At 51.4% G+C, this 18,714-nt stretch overlaps 1 protein-coding gene and 1 long non-coding RNA gene across 3 annotated transcripts; one reads left to right on the top strand and one right to left on the bottom strand.

Moving 5' to 3' along the window:
• Positions 1-334: 334 nt before the first annotated feature.
• PYCR1 (pyrroline-5-carboxylate reductase 1) lies at positions 335-7,495 on the bottom strand. Of its 2 annotated transcripts, none has more exons than XM_084646498.1 (7): positions 7,291-7,495; positions 6,396-6,466; positions 5,567-5,746; positions 4,267-4,488; positions 3,317-3,409; positions 2,793-2,956; positions 335-2,661 (listed from the first exon to the last, which is right to left on the bottom strand). In XM_084646498.1, exons 1-7 carry the CDS (start codon positions 7,355-7,357, stop codon positions 2,598-2,600), a joined length of 861 nt encoding a protein of 286 aa, XP_084502624.1. In that variant the 5' UTR covers positions 7,358-7,495; the 3' UTR covers positions 335-2,597. The 2 variants fall into 2 exon arrangements, with proteins under 2 accessions (XP_084502624.1, XP_084502623.1); XM_084646497.1 differs by having other exon boundaries at positions 335-2,648; positions 7,291-7,489.
• Positions 7,496-9,582: 2,087 nt separating this feature from the next.
• Positions 9,583-13,416, top strand: LOC311530118. Its single transcript, XR_014713933.1, has 3 exons — positions 9,583-10,074; positions 10,777-10,857; positions 12,304-13,416. It is a non-coding gene; the product is annotated as an uncharacterized lncRNA (long non-coding RNA).
• Positions 13,417-18,714: the final 5,298 nt, after the last annotated feature.

Raw genomic sequence — 18,714 nt, 5'->3', positions numbered from 1 at the left:
GTGCAGAAGCCCAGGCCAGGCTCTCAGGGGATTACAATTTCAGGACCCTTAACTGGCACATTTCAGCCAGAAGGGGTTTTCCCTCCATGTTTTAAACCACTAAAAGCAAGAGCTAATGAACCTGCGAGTACAGCTTCTGTGCTATTGCCCCCAGGAGGCAGGGTGAAGAGCAAGGTTGGACCTTAATCTCCCCCCTTTAGGAATTAGTCTCCAATGAAAACAAACCCTCTCAAGGGGCTAAAAATGAGTGCAGTGCAGAGCAGGAGATGGTGGCGACAGCTGGGCTCCCTGCCAGTGAAGGGACACACTCCAAATCCACACAGCTCACACTAGCCCCAGGCTGAGAAGCAAAGTTTATTCTGGAAAGAGGGAGGGGGAGCAAGTGTGTGTAATTCAGCAATAGCGTCCCACGCTGCCTCTGCCACGCAGGAGCTGGGACAGCAAGAAAGCTTTTACCTTTGTGCCGCATGCAGCGTGTCTCCACTGCAGCAGGGAGTGAGCCTCCCAGCCCAGGCCACAGATGTGCTAGCTGGGCTTGAGACAGTGTACTACAAACACGTGCAGAGGCTCAGACTAGCCCCCTTCCCTCGGCTGCAGGAAGGTGGGTTGGTCTGAGCTAAAGCCATGTCTGCCTAGCGGGGACACACTTCCAGAGACCTTTCTGTGCTCTACATGCTACCTGCGCTGGGTCTCAGCCCCAAGGGTCTATGCACAGAGGCCTGGCCCATGAGGCTCTGACACCACCAGACTGTAAACCTCAGCTCTGAGACGGAAGCCACGGGCTGGGTGAGGAGACTACCCAGCAAGAGAAGCGCTGCTGCCACCTCCCTTCTAGGGCCAGCAGCAGCCAGGATGCTGACAGATCAAGAACAATGCTAGCACCTGCAGACAGACTTTCCTTCTCCCTCCTGCCCCCACCCCGTTGGAACAGAGGTAGGCAATGGTCTAGAACAACATTTATCCACCCATATCATTGCCATGCCTGCTGGCTTCCACTGCACCCAAGCAAAAGGAGAACCGGGGGCTGTTGTCTACCCCGTGCGATTCTTTGGTGTGTAACATGGTTTCCGGGGGGGGGGGGGCGCACCAGGGGCAGAGAAGCTATGTAAACATAGATCAGCTTAGCCCTTTGCTGTAAATATGTCACACAAAGCAGTGAATGAAAGACTGATAGGTTCAACACCCACCTCCATGGCTAGTGTCTGCCAGCCCATGCATTTCTCCTCTGTCCCTTTAGTACACCACCTTCCAGGGAGCTGGAGATGGGAGGGCATGTGACAGATAAGAGGAGAGGGCAGGAAAAAGAGAAAGCGCAGCAAGGCCAGGGGAAGAACTTCCAGGGCTCCAGTACAAAATGGGGAAAGTTTTCAGTTTGAGCTGGATCACAAAGGGTGGTGAAGCTGGAAACCATCAAGGACTGATGTAAATGTTGGGGAATGAGATGAAGTTAGAAAGGAACCACATGTATATGGAGGAATCCTGTGAAATCAGCTCCAAGGGAAGGGCTGACAGTCTCTGCATACACAACTGGACAAGACAATGGGAAATGGGCAAATCCTGCTGGGGCCTGGAACCAGGTGTGACCTAAATGGGGGTTCCCCCTGCCCTCTCTGCCCCCAAGGCAGCAGGTAGAGAACACGCTAAGGAACACGGAAAGCATTTCAGACATGGGATGAAAACTGAACCATTCAGTGGTGGTAAGGTTGTTCACAGGCTGAAGGGAAAGGGAACACTCGCTTGAGTTGAGGCTTTTTGAGCTGCTCATCCAGGAAGGGTGCTGAAGGAGGAGAAGTGGCTGTGTCCCCAACAGTGTGTTCAGAAGGGGGATGTTCAGATAGCCTGGCCTGCAAAGCGCACCAGGCACAGGAAGAGAGACACATGCTCTGAGTTCTGCACAGAAAAATATGTGGGCTGCATCATGCAGCTACTGAAACGTGGATTCTGGGCTGAGGGGAAAGCAGGGCTGCTGCTCTCAGTGGAAGACAACTGAGCCCAACCCCAGTATGATGCACAGAGGGGATGGATTCTACTCTGGGTGGTGAAGAAAAAGATGGGGATAGGAACCATGGGGCCACGAGGGGCCCAAGGCCCCGCTCTAACCTTCAGAGCCAAGGAGCAGCAGGATACCCCTTAAAATAAGCCATCAAAATAAACTACTGCCCAGGAGATTATTAATGGGGATGGAGGGGCTAGCTTTATGGAGAAGCCAGCTCCCTGCCCAGAGGAGACACTTTGTGTCCCTGACAACCAGCTGTGCCCGTAACCCAGCAACTGCCCACCCCCAAAGGGAAGGACATGCTAGTGACCGTGTTCCCACCTCAGCTGGAAGTTAAGGTCCCTTCTCTACAGCTTTGCACCGCTCCCAAAGTTGCTGCAGGCCGAGAGCCAGGCAAGGGCTGGGAATGCCTAGGACTAGAGCTTTTCCTTTACAGAGTGAGAAGAAAGTGCATGCAAGAGGGCTGGTGCCTGGCCGAGCCTCATCCCTTCAGTTCTTCTTGCTGCTGGGCGCCCAGCTGCTGCTGAACAGACTGACTTTGTTGGCAGAAGCCATGGAAACAGAGGGAGACTCCAGCTTCACCTTATCCAGAAGGGTCTTCTTAATGGCAGCCGGGGAGACCTTCTCCTGATCCGCTAGGTGCTGCAGCTCCCTGCAGGAAGAGTCTGTCAGTCAGTGGGAAGAGCAGAATCACAAAGGAGAAGGAGGCATTGAGACAGAAAGGAGCAGCAGAACTCTGCAGCCTTCCCTTTAGGGCAACACTGCCAAGCATCAGGGAGGCCTTACACCTGCTCACCTTGTGCGAATGCAGGAAGCCTCCACGGCATTGATGAGCAGTGAGCGAAAGCCTCCACTCTCTAGGAAGTGCAGGGCATAGATGGTGGCTCCCCCAGGTGAGCAGACATTGTCCTTCAGCTGCCCAGGATGCTGTTCAGATTCCAACAGCATTTTGGCAGCACCCTGCAGCAGGAGAGAGAGGGAAAACATGTGTCAGAAATAGGACCAAAAGGATTCCCAACAGTTGTGAGTTCCAGTTCCCTGCTGCTAGACGGCTACATTAGGCAATGGGCCCCTTTCTCACATTTGAAGGGCTACTGGAAACCCAGCTCAGAGTTGCAAGTCTGTAGAGGAGTAAGGGCCTCGCACTTTCCAGCCTCCCTCAGAGCCATCAGCAACTTGAATAATCTCTGGGAAATTCCACCCAGGGAGATCTTTGTGTGAAAAAACTGTCCTCGTGGACCTGATTTGATCCAGGCGCTTGCAGACTATCTGGATGGACCAGATATGAACTGAATGGACTATGGAAGAGAAGACACTGACCAGTAAGGCCTGGGCTCCAAGTCGGACAGCTAGCCTGCGAGGAAGCCCCATCTTCACACCTCCATCTGCCAGAGCATCCAGGGCTGTGAATGCCTGAGAGACCAGAAACAGCATGACAGTGATTCTGAGGTTTGGAGACCAACGTGTGCCCTCAAAGCTGTGACGTTCCCAGGCAGAGGGACAGTGTCCAAGGCTCTGGGGTCACTGTGGATCCCCACCACTTAAAGGGACTTGATAAAAATCACTCTTTGTTGAGGACAATCTCTTAAGCAAACGAAGATGACAGACTGGGAAGCCAGGAACTCAGTCCTCAGGCTCCCCAGCACGTGCTGCAAACCAAGCTTCACATCCACCCAGAGGGCCTCGGTCTTGAGCAGGGCGATTCAGACTCTGAGGCTATTCCATCCTTGGCCTCAGATGAAATCGCCGACAAGTGGCCCAATTAGCACCCAGTTTTTGTAATGTGGATGCTTGTCTACTAGGCACTGAACAGAAACCCACATTCATTACTAAGAGGCCAAGCAAAGTCTAACAGACTCTTATTGTTGAGCTGGCCTGGCTTTGAACAAGACACCTACAGGTTATAGGTTACACACTCCAGGTGATTAAGTGGCAAACAGTCCTGTGGCACCTTATAGACCAACAGACGTATTGGAGCATGAGCTTTTGTGAGTAGCATCTGACGAAGTGGGTATTCACCCACGAAAGCTCATGCTCCAATACGTCTGTTAGTCTATAAGGTGCCACAGGACTCTCTGCCACTTTTACAGATCCAGACTAACACAGCTACCCCTCTGATGCTTGACTCCAGGTGATTAGAAATTCAAATCTATCCCCTTGGTCAAATCTGCAGCCTAATCTGATACCATTTTAAGATGCAAGTGTGTTCTCAGCATTTAAAGTTCAATGTTCTCCACTTGACTTGCATAACCCAAAGAAGTGGCACCTACATAAGCAGGGCCGCTGCCGCTGAGGCCTGTAACAGCATCTATTAGGTCCTCTTCTACTTCAGTGCAGAAGCCCACACTAGCCATCAGCTGTTCCAGGAGCTTCCCATCTTCCACTTCTGCGTGAGTCCCTGTGGCATAGACGGTAGCACCTTCCCGCACGATCACAGGTGTGTTAGTCATGCACCTGATCACTTTCGGGGTGGGACAGAAGGCAGAGAGTTTCTTGGGATGGGAAAGAGTTGGAGACAGAAAGAGAGAACGAACCAGATTTAATACACCTTCTACATCTGGAGTAAACCCCCCTCTAGAGAACTCCTAAAGGTCAGAGGGAATCCAGCGGGGTAAAGGACCTCTTCCTCACCCCACCCCCAGGCACTTCTACAGGATGGTCACCAAGATTCCCTCTGTTAAGCCTTTGCCAAAGGGGACAAGCGCTTAATGCAGTGTCCCTGGGGACACAGGTGAAACTCAGTTACAGAGTGCTGGGCAGAGCCTGCCCATCCCTTGTAGCAGCATTATCATTCTAACATGGCCCCTGCAGTCTCCATGGGGGCAGCTCCTGCAGACATCTACCATAATGAGTCTCCATGAATGCAGAGGGGCTGGCAGCCCTCAGCAGGGAAAGACAAGACCTATTAAAGTTTCATACAATGATGGGGAACGAACAGGGACGATACCAAGGTCCTATTGACACAGGACCTGATTCTGGGACACTTCTCAGGCATTGCATGACAATCTTGCAGCAGAGGGTCTTGAAACCATATGAACCTCCCTACTGGCATAAGGAGGATTCTCTGGTGGTCTTGGGCCAGAACAGACCTACTACACCCCTTCGTAGGACTGGGACATTCCATCTGTGTTGCTGGAATGCATAGCACTTAGACTCTGACTATTCCGGACTTCCAGACTGCCCCTTACGGACCACTGCAGCCAGGGAAAGTTAGTGACTGTTTTAGCTTATCCTGGGTATGATTAGGAGGTGCAAACAGGGCCTAGTGCAACCTTTGCGCCTCCAAAAATTGGCTGCAGTCCAGAAATGGGCCAGAGTCTCATAGGCAAATGGTGCTTAACTCGTGAGCTGTAGTGCTCCCAGTGCCAGAAATGAACATTGTACTCAGCTTCTGGCAGCTGGAAGAACAAGTCAGTCTCAAAGTCAGATAGCCAGAGCTCCAGCCCTCTGGAAAAGCTTTCTAGAGTTTTAGTACCCTGGCTTCAAGAAGCTTCAGGTGCAGATGCATGCAGCTAGCCCTATCCCAGGCCCTTTGACCCCATCAGAGCTGTGCAGCACTCTGTTCCTCACCTTCTCAATGGAGCGGATAGTGACACCAGCAGCACATGAGACCACGATGTGGCGATTCTCTATATCTGAGCCAATCTCGTCCAGAATGAAGGGAATGATGGGAGGTTTCACAGCCAGGAACAGAACATCGCTGTTTTTAACTGTTTCCTTGTTACTTATAGTGAAGTTTACACCTATTTTCTGGAATAATTTGAAAGTTACATAGCAACAGCATCTCATTCCTAGAACTTCCTTGCATTCTCAGCTCTTAGAAATGGCATTTGGGATCAGGATTCAGCCAAGCTGGGTCAGCCACCAGCAGAGAATAATCGTGTTCACTAAGAGTCATACAGAGACAGACCTGATCAGCAGAGAGTACAGCAGTAACCCAGTGAGAACAGGACAGTTTGTTTTTTTTAGTTACTATGGGGGAAGAAGCGAAGTTACATTCCCAGCCTTTATAGCTCATGATCAGTTCCACGTTGCATTTTCACTGTAGTGCAGTCATGCACTTTGAACGTGTAACTATTGACTCTATTTGTAACTTCAGATTCCCAGAGTGGTTCTCAATTGGCTTCTCTGGGCAAGAAACTCTTTGCCCCAAAGATGGGAACCACTCACCTTTCCTGGCTCTGTGTCCACCGTTGGCAATAAGTGAACCCAACAGCCAATGGCAGGAAGTTCAGATGTGAGAGGATTCAGACCCTAAAAGAGCCTTATTGAGCCAAGCAGAGAAAACAACATGCAATACTGAACATAGGAGTCCTACTTGTGGCCACTGCAAACATATTGAGATCTTTGTGTGATTTCTGTGGGCAGGAGTTTGGATCTTACAAACACTGGAACTTACCCTCAGTCCAGATACAGTTGGGAGGTCAGTGTCTGGGGAACTTGCTGTGATCTTATGAGCAGCCAAAACCCCTAGGGAAGGGACAGGTAACTTCAGTTTGGGTTCCATGGGTCTCGCTTCCCCCAGAGCTTCTTCACTGTTATTCACCCAGGTTATTCTGAACTTGGTCATTCCCCCACACTCCTGTTGTCCCCTCACAACACATCTCTTCTTCTGGCTCACTGATGTACATACTGATCCTAATGGCTCTCTACTAAAAAACTCTCACATTCTCAAGCACCCTGTGGTTTAAGGATGAAATACACAAATCTGCATCCAATAAATAGGGTAGTTTTAATTCACACCTTTAGTCGTTGCAGCGCTCGTCTATACGGGGACGTGTACTTTGCTGTGCAAGTGCCATATGTAAGTTTTGCTTTCAGCTTGTGCAAGTTCTCTTTCCGCTCCGCAGAGGGCTCGCCCCCCTCTCCGTCTCTCCGCTGCCTCCCGCAGATCCGCGGGACAGCGCGCTTTCCGGCCACGCAGATCTGCGGGCTCCGTTGGACCGCCCAGGACCCGCCCAGGACCCTGACCTCCGCCCCGCTCCGGAGCCCGGCTCCCCCTGCCGCCGCCCCGGGCTGCTGAGCGGCGCAGGCAGCGGAGCCAGGCGCGGGGCGGAGCGGCGCAGGCAGCGGAGCCAGGCGCGGGGCGGCGCGGGGCGGGGCGGCGGGACGCCGGGGAGCGCGGGGCGGCGAGCTGCGGAGCGGCGGGGGCGCGGCGGGGAGCTGCGGAGCGGCGGGGGCGCGGGGCGGGGCGGCGGGACGCCGGGGAGCGCGGGGCGGCGGGGGCGCGGCGGGGAGCGGCGGGGGCGCGGCGGGGAGCGCGGCGGAGGCGGAGCCCGGCGCGCAGCACCCACCTGCCGCGGCGAAGCCCCGGGCCAGGGCGAAGGCGAGCTGCCCGGCTCCGATGAACCCCACGCTCATGGCGGGGCCGCGGTCACGCGCGCGGCCGGCCGGCACCCCCCGCGGGGCGGGGGCGGGGCGGGGCAGGCGCCGGCGGGCCCGCGCTGCCTGGGCCAGACCCGCACCCGCAGCCCCGAGCTGGCGCCCACGTGGCCGGTCCGGCGAGGGGAGAGTGACGGCCTCGCCTCCACCACGCGCGGCCCAGGCACAGCGCGACAGAGACCAGCCAATCCACGGGCGAGGGGGTGGGGTCTCGGCGGAACCTCAACCAATCAGAAAGACGAGGCGGGGTCACCTCTCGGCCCTCGCCAACCGTTGGGGCAACCTGTGTTTGCGATTGCATCATTCGCTGCCTACGAGTGCCGCAAGGGCTCAACGCTCCTGACGGCCATTATGTCCCGGCATGCAATGCTCCAGCTATTCTGACGTAGGGCCCGAGCTGCCTGTGGGGTGCGGTAGTCTGGGCGCACGTTGCCTTCTGGGAATTGTAGTTTCAGGGGACAGAGGGGACCAGCTCATTGGTAATAGTGACATCAGGTTCTGGAACGTTCTAGGTTCGCCTCCCGCCCTAGCTAGAGTCTCGCAGAGCGCGCGCAGGGCGGGTCAGTGGCGGCTTCCCGCCTCATTAGACGAACGGATACTCATGGGGGCTCTGCCTCCAGACATACACTCAGGGGGACCCAGGCCAGGGCGCCTCGGGTCCGGACGGACGCAGGGAGGGCCTGGCTCAGAGCCCCTCGGCGAGCCTGGCTCAGAGCCCCTCGGGTCCGGACGGACGCAGGGAGAGCCTGGCTCAGAGCCCCTCGGGTCCGGACGGACGCAGGGAGAGCCTGGCTCAGAGCCCCTCGGGTCCGGACGGACGCAGGGAGAGCCTGGCTCAGAGCCCCTCGGCAGGCCTGGCTCAGAGCCCCTCGGGTCCGGACGGACGCAGGGAGAGCCTGGCTCAGAGCCCCTCGGGTCCGGACGGACGCAGGGAGGGCCTGGCTCAGAGCCCCTCGGCGGGCCTGGCTCAGAGCCCCTCGGGTCCGGACGGACGCAGGGAGAGCCTGGCTCAGAGCCCCTCGGGTCCGGACGGACGCAGGGAGAGCCTGGCTCAGAGCCCCTCGGGTCCGGACGGACGCAGGGAGGGCCTGGCTCAGAGCCCCTCGGCGGGCCTGGCTCAGAGCCCCTCGGGTCCGGACGGACGCAGGGAGAGCCTGGCTCAGAGCCCCTCGGGTCCGGACGGACGCAGGGAGAGCCTGGCTCAGAGCCCCTCGGGTCCGGACGGACGCAGGGAGGGCCTGGCTCAGAGCCCCTCGGCGAGCCTAGCTCAGAGCCCCTCGAGTCCGGACGGACGCAGGGAGAGCCTGGCTCAGAGCCCCTCGGGTCCGGACGGACGCAGGGAGAGCCTGGCTCAGAGCCCCTCGGCGAGCCTAGCTCAGAGCCCCTCGGGTCCGGACGGACGCAGGGAGAGCCTGGCTCAGAGCCCCTCGGGTCCGGACGGACGCAGGGAGAGCCTGGCTCAGAGCCCCTCGGGTCCGGACGGACGCAGGGAGGGCCTGGCTCAGAGCCCCTCGGCGGGCCTGGCTCAGAGCCCCTCGGGTCCGGACGGACGCAGGGAGAGCCTGGCTCAGAGCCCCTCGGGTCCGGACGGACGCAGGGAGAGCCTGGCTCAGAGCCCCTCGGGTCCGGACGGACGCAGGGAGAGCCTGGCTCAGAGCCCCTCGGGTCCAGACACACTCAGGGAGGGCCTGGCTCAGAGCCCCTCGGGTCCGGACGGACGCAGGGCGACCCTGGCTCAGAGCCCCTCGGGTCCGGACGGACGCAGGGCGACCCTGGCTCAGAGCCCCTCAGGTCCGGACGGACGCAGGGCGACCCTGGCTCAGAGCCCCTCGGGTCCGGACGGACGCAGGGAGGGCCTGGCTCAGAGCCCCTCGGCGAGCCTGGCTCAGAGCCCCTCGGGTCCGGACGGACGCAGGGAGAGCCTGGCTCAGAGCCCCTCGGGTCCAGACACACTCAGGGAGGGCCTGGCTCAGAGCCCCTCGGGTCCGGACGGACGCAGGGCGACCCTGGCTCAGAGCCCCTCGGGTCCGGACGGACGCAGGGCGACCCTGGCTCAGAGCCCCTCGGGTCCGGACGGACGCAGGGCGACCCTGGCTCAGAGCCCCTCGGGTCCGGACGGACGCAGGGAGAGCCTGGCTCAGAGCCCCTCGGGTCCGGACGGACGCAGGGCGACCCTGGCTCAGAGCCCCTCGGGTCCGGACGGACGCAGGGAGAGCCTGGCTCAGAGCCCCTCGGGTCTGGACGGACGCAGGGAGAGCCTGCCTCAGAGCCCCTCGGGTCTGGACGGATGTAGGGAGGGCCTGGCTCATAGCACCCCGGGTCTCGATTGACAGTTGAACACAGATATGGGGATGATACTGTAATATATGCCAGGGACAAGGTCAGCCATTAGGCAGACCCAGGATCAGGTGAGCGTAAACATAGGGTGGCTACAAACTGTCAGAGCAGCAGATCAGCCTCTTATTATGACAAGGGGAAGGGCCCGTAGCAGGACTCATGTCATCTCATATATGGGCACTGGGGAATTTGTTGTGATTAGCCAGTTTTGAAAGGATGTTGTTGCAACACTGTTTGGACATTACTTTTCTTGGGAGCACTTCGGCAACTTTGGTTGGCAGGGAGCTGGTGCCAGAAGCATCGTCAGTGCATACAGCACTATCATCACCATGGATACCCCATCACCTGCTGAAATCCAGGTATTTACTATACCAATAAGGCGGCTTTTACCTGATCCTGAATGTTGTTCTGACCACGCCAGAGCCAGGCTCTCCCTGCGTCCGTCCGGATCCGAGGGGCTCTGACCACGCCAGATCAGGCGAAGGAACCTGCTGCTCATCCACCCAGGTCCTGTCACTTATATACAGTGCCCTCTATATCAGTTTCAGAGTAGCAGCCGTGTTAGTCTGTATTCGCAAAAAGAAAAGGAGGACTTGTGGCACCTTAGAGACTAACCAATTTATTAGAGCATAAGCTTTCGTGAGCTACAGCTCACTTCCTCAGATGCATCTGAGGAAGTGAGCTGTAGCTCACGAAAGCTTATGCTCTAATAAATTGGTTAGTCTCTAAGGTGCCACAAGTCCTCCTTTCCTCTATATCAGTGAGTCTCAAACTTTTTTACTGGTGACCCCTTTCACATACCAAGCTTCCGAGTGCGACCCCCCCTTATAAATTAAAAACACTTTTTAATATATTTAACACCATTATAAATGCTGGAGGCAAAGCAGGGTCTGGGGTGGAGGCTGACAGCTCGTGATCCCCCATGTAATGACCTCATGACCCCCTGAGAGGTCCCAACCCCCAGTTTGAGAACCCCTGCTCTATATGCTTGAGAGACCCTCTCTGTGTTTATGTAAAATAGAAGTTGCAATGCTGACATTAGTATGATTTATATTTAACAGGAATAGACTGGCAAGGGGCAAATCTGATGAGGCACCAGATTAGAGAATGCAGCCCACAGCATTGATGAGACAAAGAGCTAGGTAAGTTTACAAAAAACAATTAGACATGTATATGACTAAGTATAACACCTGTAGTGAGCCCAGTTAGAATGTCACAATATTATTATTTGTTACATGTATTGCAGCATTGCGCTGGGTGCTGTACTAGCATATAGGAAGAGGTAAATTGGTCTCACAGCATAGATGGGTCCTGAAGGATTTGAAGAAGGTAGGGGTCGTGTCCTTATGGATCAGTTCAGGGAGGCCATTACACATATAAGTATCTCACAACTGAGGATGACAATACAGTGGCTTTCAAACCCCACGCACCATGGAATGAGTTGATCACCAGCTTGGTTAGGGTCAAGAGAAGAAGAACCTTCCCACACCCCTGACACCTCCCAAAAAAGGATAGTAAAAGCTTGTGCCTTTTTTTGAAGCATCCAACATTGGCCACTGTCAGAGGCAGGATATCAGATTGAACTATGTGGATTATATAAAATACAATGAGTTTTGCATTCTTAACCAATTACCCCTTGTAAAGCTCAGCTGACTGCAGCTTCCATTTGCCTTCCCACTTACCCACACACACAGTTCTTGAGCCTCCTGCTGTCCATCCCTCAGGGGAAAGAGTTGGGAGGGGAAGGGATTCTGTATTGGCCTGGAGGTGAGTAGTATGGTGCTTCAAGTTGATAAGTGAAAATGGAATAAACATTCTCTGAAATGGAAGAGTGTTTGGTCCGTAACATCACCTTGAGCTCACTTGGATGAAGAGGACCATCGAGATTAAGCTGTTTTTGTATTTGCTCATGTAGACTGGCAAATCTGGACAATTGCCAGATTGTGGAAATCAAGTCCTGTTAATTACAGCATTTCATAAAACTGCATGAATACTGTACCTCTTGGTCCTGGACTCTATCACTTCTTGGCCTGTGACTAAATTGTGCATGTATTGAAATAGGAGGGAAGTGTAGGGGCGGGTGTGATGTTCCCCTCTGGTGTTATCTGGACTGGTGCTCTGCTAGGTTACTCCAATCCTTGACTCTGGGAGCCAGTCTTACCCTGCTCTGCTGTAAGAACCCCCACTCCTGGGCTGTTAACGCACAGCCTCTAGCACGTAAGCTGCTCCTTGGATTGTGCAACCGAATGACACTAGCCAATATCTCTGGTCCCAGACACAACCCTAGGAACTTCCGTCTTGCAGTGTCCATTTATGCCCACTGCAAGCTTATATGAGTTAGTCAATTTAACAAAGAAATTGATATGTACTGGGCTTGTAATCCCAAGGGGAGTCTCTGACACGCTTCAAACCAAACACACTGCTTCAGGTAGAATAAACAAACATTTATTAATTATAAAGATAGATTTTAAGTGAATATAAGTCAAAATATAAGTCAGATTTGGTCAAATGAAATAAAAGCAAAACACATTCTAAGCTGATCTTAACACTTTCAATGCCCTTACAAATTTATATGCTTCTCACCACAGGCTGTCTGGTTGCTCTTCAGCCAGGCTCTCCCCTTTGATCAGCACTTCAGTCACTTGGTGTGGTGTCTGTAGATGTGGTGGAAGAGAGTGGAAGAGCATGGCAAAGTCTCTCCCTTTTATCATGTCCTTTCTTCCCTCTTGGCTTTGCCCACCCCCTTCAGAGTCAGGTGAGCATTAACTCATTGTTGTGCCAAGCTGACCAATGGAAGTGGGGGTGACTCACTTGAGAGTCCAACAGATCCTTTTGTTGTTGCCTAGGCCAGCATCCTTTGTTCCTGTGAGGCTGGGCTGAGTTTGTCCCATACATGTCCTGATGAGGTGTGAACTGCCCCTCTGCTTCTGGAGAGTTTTTGTCTGGGCTTGCTTTAAGCCATGAGGATACATTTCTGCCTCATAACTATATACATGAAATTATAACCTATAACGTTACTATACCATTACTGTAACAATTACTATAACATCACTATGACAACAATGCTCAGTACATCATGAGCCTTCAGAAGACACCTGACATGACAAACTTTGCATTAAATACCACACAATCATACTATAAGGATGAACATGGGGGTGCTAGGTGTTCCCCCGAAGTACAGAGTGTCACAGTGGGATCTGGATTTTATTTCACAGAAACAAAGGATCAGATTTTCAAAAGAACTCAGCACCCATATAGGCACCCAGATAATGTGAGCTCTTTTAAAAGTCTCCCCCATAAATGTGCCTCATCTCTGGGAGTTTCTTCAGGATGAATAGAAAACAGCTGTGGAGATTTGCAGTTACCCAGCACAGGACTGAAAACAGCTAGGAATATCTCAGCACACTGTGTTAGTTTTCTGAGTTGGGCAGAGGCAATTTAGGAATCAGCCTGCCATGTGTTCATTCTTCACATTCTGGGAATATTTTAATCTAGTGGAATCTTTTTACTCAACTGTCAGTTCTTTAGAATGTGGCTGCATGTGGAAAGGTGAGACCTATATAAGGGAAACAGAGATGAAGGAAGTGCATGTGTTGGAAAACCTGTTAACTCTTTGTACAAACCATCCTGTCTGCCAGTCCTATGAAACATGTTTTCTCCAACACAATTTCAGGAAAGAATTTTGAGAGAAAAATCATGTTTTTAACCCTAATTTGGCTTATCTGTTTGTAAAATATGTACTATATGTGTCTGTAAAAGCTTCTACTCTCCAATTCTTAATTAATCTGCTATTGCTAATTCTTTTATTTTAAATTAATCTTTATTGTGTTGATGCCTGGTTGCGCCTCTTCTTTCAATGTGAAGTGTTTGGGTGATGATTATAGTTGATTCTGAAAATGCCCTGGCTCAATGTATGGTGTTTCTGATGTCACTATTATTTTGGTGCCATGCTCTATTTTGGCACTTTCATGCCAGTTCTTTCTTCATTAATGGGTGCTTTCCTCTTTGTTGTTGGTGCTTCTACTTGCCAGTGCAGCGCTGCTCTGGCCCCAGAATTGTTCTCAGCACACCCATGCCTGAGATATGGCCTTTTGGTGCCACAGACTTTATTAGGCAGCTCTAAGACTATTCAGCATCCCAGTGCCTGCTCCACAATTTCAGTGTCAAATTACTTAGTAGTGTACCTCGGTACCTCTTTTGGTGTTTGTTTCTCTATCGCTCCAACTCTTCTCTCAACAGACCAGTTTTTCTTCTCTTACCTTGGTATATATAGCGTCTAAAATAGAAGGAAGGCTACTCAACCCCTATGAACTCTGTCAGTTCCCCTGAACATCATTGGAAACTAACCATGTTTATTCCCTCATATGCCTTGGAGTCAAGTGCTATGCATAGAGGAGCCAGATATATCAACAGGTTCCACCTGAGCACTGCAGAAAGATGGCGATTGCCTCCAAGCCCTGCTTGGGGCACTTGAAGTCAACTCCTGTAAGTCTGGCCCAAATATGCCATGGAATGCTTTGGCAGGGGGAGGGGGAGAGCTTGAGTCAGCCAATACAATTGAGATTTGGACTCTGTCAATGCTGCCCATGTTTATGCCGACCCATCCTTCTAGTAAGATCAGCTGGGCAACTTCATCATTGAAAATGTGGGCTGTGGCAAGTGACAGCTTCTCAGCACAATTGAGGCATCCCTGGAAGTCAGTGTCACTGATCTCAGATTCATTTGAGGAAGAGTGTAGGATATAGGCCTACACAGGGCCTCAGTGAACTGTTTTTTTTAAATTGTTTGTATATTAGCATGAGGAATAGATCCAAAGCATGTGACCAAAAAGAATGAAATCATGAGATAGAAGAGTTGTTCGTGTTAAACTTGTAGAGATTCTTGAAATACCAGTGTTATCTTATTTAAGGTTTGGGTTGAGGTAATGAGAATAAAGAAAACATAGTTAACTGGGCACCAGGTGCCGTAAATAATTGCTTATACAGTATATGGTTTGTTTAAAAAGAAATGCTTAGTCCAGTGGTTGGGGAAAAAAATATGGCAAAATTAGATAAGAAGGCCTTGAAAAGGGGGCCTGCCATTAATATTATCTGAACTGGGCAAAAGGACAGCATGCACAGTAGGGATGTAAATATCGTTTTAAAAAGTACCCGTTTAAACTATTAAAATTATGTTGGTCAAATGTTTGTTAACATGACGGGGGTCGGGACAGACACATGGTGGGGCTAGGGGTCTGGGGCTGCTGCACGGCAGAGGTCTGGGGTCAGGGCTGCCGCCCAGTTCCACGCAGCAGGGGTCCAGGGTCAAGGCTGCACATCTGTTTTAAACATTAACTGCAATATATTAATGGTAAGACTAATTCTTATCGGTTAACCATTTAATATTTTACATCTCTAGTGCGCAGCCCTAAAACTGCCTCCTCTGGTTTTGGCTAAGGTCTGATAACCATCACTTGTTTATTATAGTGTATAAAAAGACAAATTGTTTAGGGATATAAGGAATGGTGTCCCTGGCCTCTGTTTATCAGGGAGTGGAGATGGATGGCAGAGGAGACATCACTTGATCATTACCTGTTAGGTTCACTCCCTCTGGGGCACCTGGCATTGGCCACTGTCAGCAGACAGGATACTGAGCTGGATGGACCTTTGGTCTGACCCAGTGTGGCCATTCTTATATTTCTTATTCTTTGTCAGAGCTTTTCCTTACTCCTCTGGAGTCTCACCATGAAGAGAAGGTATTTCTTGAGCTTGATTCTGTTGTGAGTATTTGGTATGCTTGTAATTGTATTGTTGGTAAGATATCAAATATGGGTGTATTTGTTTGGATTGATATTTTGGACATGACCAACATCCACAGGCGCCAACTTCTCATGGCGCTAGTGGGTGCCCATGCCCCCCTGCCCGCATTCCAACCCCTTCCCCCAAAGTCCCCGCCCCGCCTCCTCCCCTGAGTGCGTCGTGTTCCCCTTCCTCCCCCCTCCCTCCCAGCACTTGCTGCGCGAAACAGCTGTTTCGTGGCAGCAAGCAGTGGGAGGGAGGGGGAAAAAGTGGGCATGCAGTGTGCTCACTGAGGAGTGTCAAAGTTTGACTCAGACTCACAATTTATCAGACCACTCTGTTTTATTAGCAAAGCTGCTCTGCTAATACATTTAGAAGTGAGCCCCCTGAGTGGGGCTTGTGTCTCTTAATTTATACAGCTTGCTGGAGAACAAGTTACAGAGAAGTTACAGACAAAAGAAGAAAAAGATTTTAGTCACCACCCTTCGAGATCCCTGAGACCAGTCACGTATCTTCAATTACCTGCCACCCTTAACAATCTCCTTTAACAGCTTCCAGTTAACTAATTGCCCTTCACACCTTCCATTCTGATGCCTGCTTTTTAGACGTGCTGGCTCTATCTTAATTGCTTCTCCATTCAAAAGCTAACTGTCCCTACGTGTGCTCCCTCAGATACTTTGTAACATGTTTTGGCATGCCCTCTCATATACAATGTATCCAGCATGTCCCCTTATACAACGTTATACAATGTTATACTTCCACAGGAGGCAGAGGCAGAGCAGAGGTGCAGGTGAACTGGGGTGGAGGGGCTGGGAGCTGCAGGTGGGTGCAGAGCACTCACCAATTTTTCCCCATGGGTGCTCCAGCCCCGGAGCACCCATGGAGTTGGTGCCTCTGCCAACATCAAGTGGCCTTTGGACTAATAAAGAAGTGCTTGTGTAGAAACTGAGTCATGGTAAACCTTAATAAATGTACTAGAGAAATCTTTTCCACTACTGAGTCTCTGCACAAAAGACCAAGGCAGGAGAAAAAGAAAGAGCCTACGGGCATGTCTACACTTGCCCTTTAAAGCGCAAAAAGTTGCTTTGTTTTGCGAAAAACGCTGGAGCATCTACACTTGCCAATTACTTTTTCCGCAAACAGAAAACCACCTTCACAAGAGGCGTACAGTTCTTACCAGTTATACTTTTGTGGTGATGTTCAAGTGAAGACTCATCCTTCCTGTTTACACAGCTTTTAGCCTCCAGCGGATATCCCATGGTGCCTAGTTGACCACTCTGGCCAGCAGCTCTGCTGCTCCAGTGGTGCAGCCTGGTGGAGAAAACAGGGGGAGCGGAGATAAAAAAAGGCGCCACCCCCTAGTACTCACCCGGCGGCGCTCCGGGTCTTCAGCAGCACTTCGGCATCGGGTCCTTCGCTCTGGTCTTCGGCACTGAAGGACCCGCCCCCCCGCCACCGCAATGCCGCCGAAGACCGGAGCGAGTGAAGGACCCGACACCAAAGGGCTGCTGAAGACCCAGAGCGCCACCAGGTGAGTAAAAATTTTAAAGGCACCAAGTAATTTAAAAAGGCGCCACTTCTGCTCGGTGGGGGAGCAGCTGCTACCCGCTCCCCCCTAGCTACGCTACTGCGCTGCTCCGATGCCAGGTAAACCGATGTCTGCCCCTCCCCCTGCAAAGCCTCGGCAGTGTTCTATCTCTCTCTCATACACAGACTTACTTTCCTCCTTCATGGGGTTTCATTTTTATTGTTTCTTAACTTATAATAAAACATAAACCTGAGCTCAGTCTTTCTCCTGAGTTTGGATGCTCCTCAGGATTTGCTTTGCAGGGTCTCAGTCAGAGTCCCTCCTTTCTTCAGACAGCCACTGAAACCTTAGCATATCTCTGGTCAGGAGCCAATAGGACCTGTTTGGTCTGCCCGCAAGGATGTGTCAGAAGAAATAATTGCATTTCTGTACAGGGTCCTAACACCTGACATCGGGGGAACGATCAGAAGAGTCAAAAATTATTTGAAATCTGGGAAAAACCTGCCTTGCAGTAAGAGACTAAAGAAGATCATTTTACTTAGTTTATCCAAGAGAAGGTTAAGAAGTGACTTAATTATGATCTGTAAGTACCTAATCTGGGAAAAGTCTTTACTTCAAGACTGTATGTCTTTCTAAAATATGTGCTGTAGGTCAGCCAGAAGTTATAAATTGGATGAAGGAATTATTGGGTGCAAGTGTAAGGCCTCTCTGTTCAAACAGGGGTGTAGTTCTTATTTTTTTTAAGTGCAGGCACTCTACTGCTCCCACGGACGTGACCCCCCTCTTGCCAGCTTCTCGCAGCATGTTCCTGTATAAAGTGGCCTCCAAGCAGTATGACCTTGCATGTATAGTGTGTGCAAGGTCCAAAGTGCAGGGATACTGTTTCACATGTTCCCACCCCAAGCCTGTTACATGGGACATCAGAGGAGATGATCGTAGATGTGCAGGACTGGAAGGAACCTTGAGAGGTCTTCTAGTCCAGACCTCTGCACTCAAGGCTGGTATTGTCTAGACCATCCCTGACAGGCATTTGTCTAACCTGCTCTTAAAATCTTCAATAATGGAGATTCCATAACCTCGCTACGCAATTTATTCCAGTGCTTAACTATCCTGACCGTTAGGAAGTTTTTCCCAATGTCCAACCTAAACTGCCCTTTTTGCAATTTAAGCCCATTGCTTCTTGTCCTATCTTTAGAGGTTGAAGAGAACAGTTTTTCTCCCTCCTCCTTGTAACAACCTTTTATGTACTGGAAAACTGTTATGCCCCCCCCCAGTCTTCTCTTCTCCAGACTAACAAACCCACTTTTTTCAATCTTCCTTCATAGGTCATGTTTCTAGCTCTTTCATAATTTTTTTTTTTTTTTTGCTGTTCTCTGGACTTTGTCCATATCTTTCCTGAAATGTGGCACCCAGAACTGGACACAATACTCCAGTTGAGGCCTAATCAGCATGGAGTAAAATGGAAGATTTACTTTGTGTCTGTGTCTTGCTTACAACATTCCTGCTAATACATCCCAGAATGATGTTTGCTTTTTTTGCATTAGTGTTACATGGTTGACTCATATTTAGCTTGTGATCCACTATGACCCCCAGATCCCTTTCTGCAGTACTCCTTCCTAGGCAGTCATTTCCTGTTTTTTATGTGTGCAACTGATTGTTCCTTCCTAAGTGGAGTACTTTGCATTTGTCCTTAT

Source organism: Lepidochelys olivacea (assembly GCF_965140295.1).
Source record: "Lepidochelys olivacea isolate rLepOli2 genome assembly, chromosome: 14".
Classification (NCBI taxonomy): domain Eukaryota; kingdom Metazoa; phylum Chordata; order Testudines; family Cheloniidae; genus Lepidochelys; species Lepidochelys olivacea.
The sequence above is the reverse complement of the archived record's forward strand: the minus strand, read 5'-3'. Positions and strand labels throughout refer to the sequence as shown.

Coding starts and splice junctions, on each gene's coding strand:
- PYCR1 (XM_084646497.1), bottom strand. CDS start 7,357: ATGAGCGTGGGGTTCATCGGAGCCGGGCAGCTCGCCTTCGCCCTGGCC. Junction 5,747..6,395: donor CAACTGTATCTGGACTGAGG/GTAAGTTCCAGT, acceptor AAATTATTCCAG/AAAATAGGTGTAAACTTCAC. Junction 4,489..5,566: donor CTATCCGCTCCATTGAGAAG/GTGAGGAACAGA, acceptor TCCCATCCCAAG/AAACTCTCTGCCTTCTGTCC.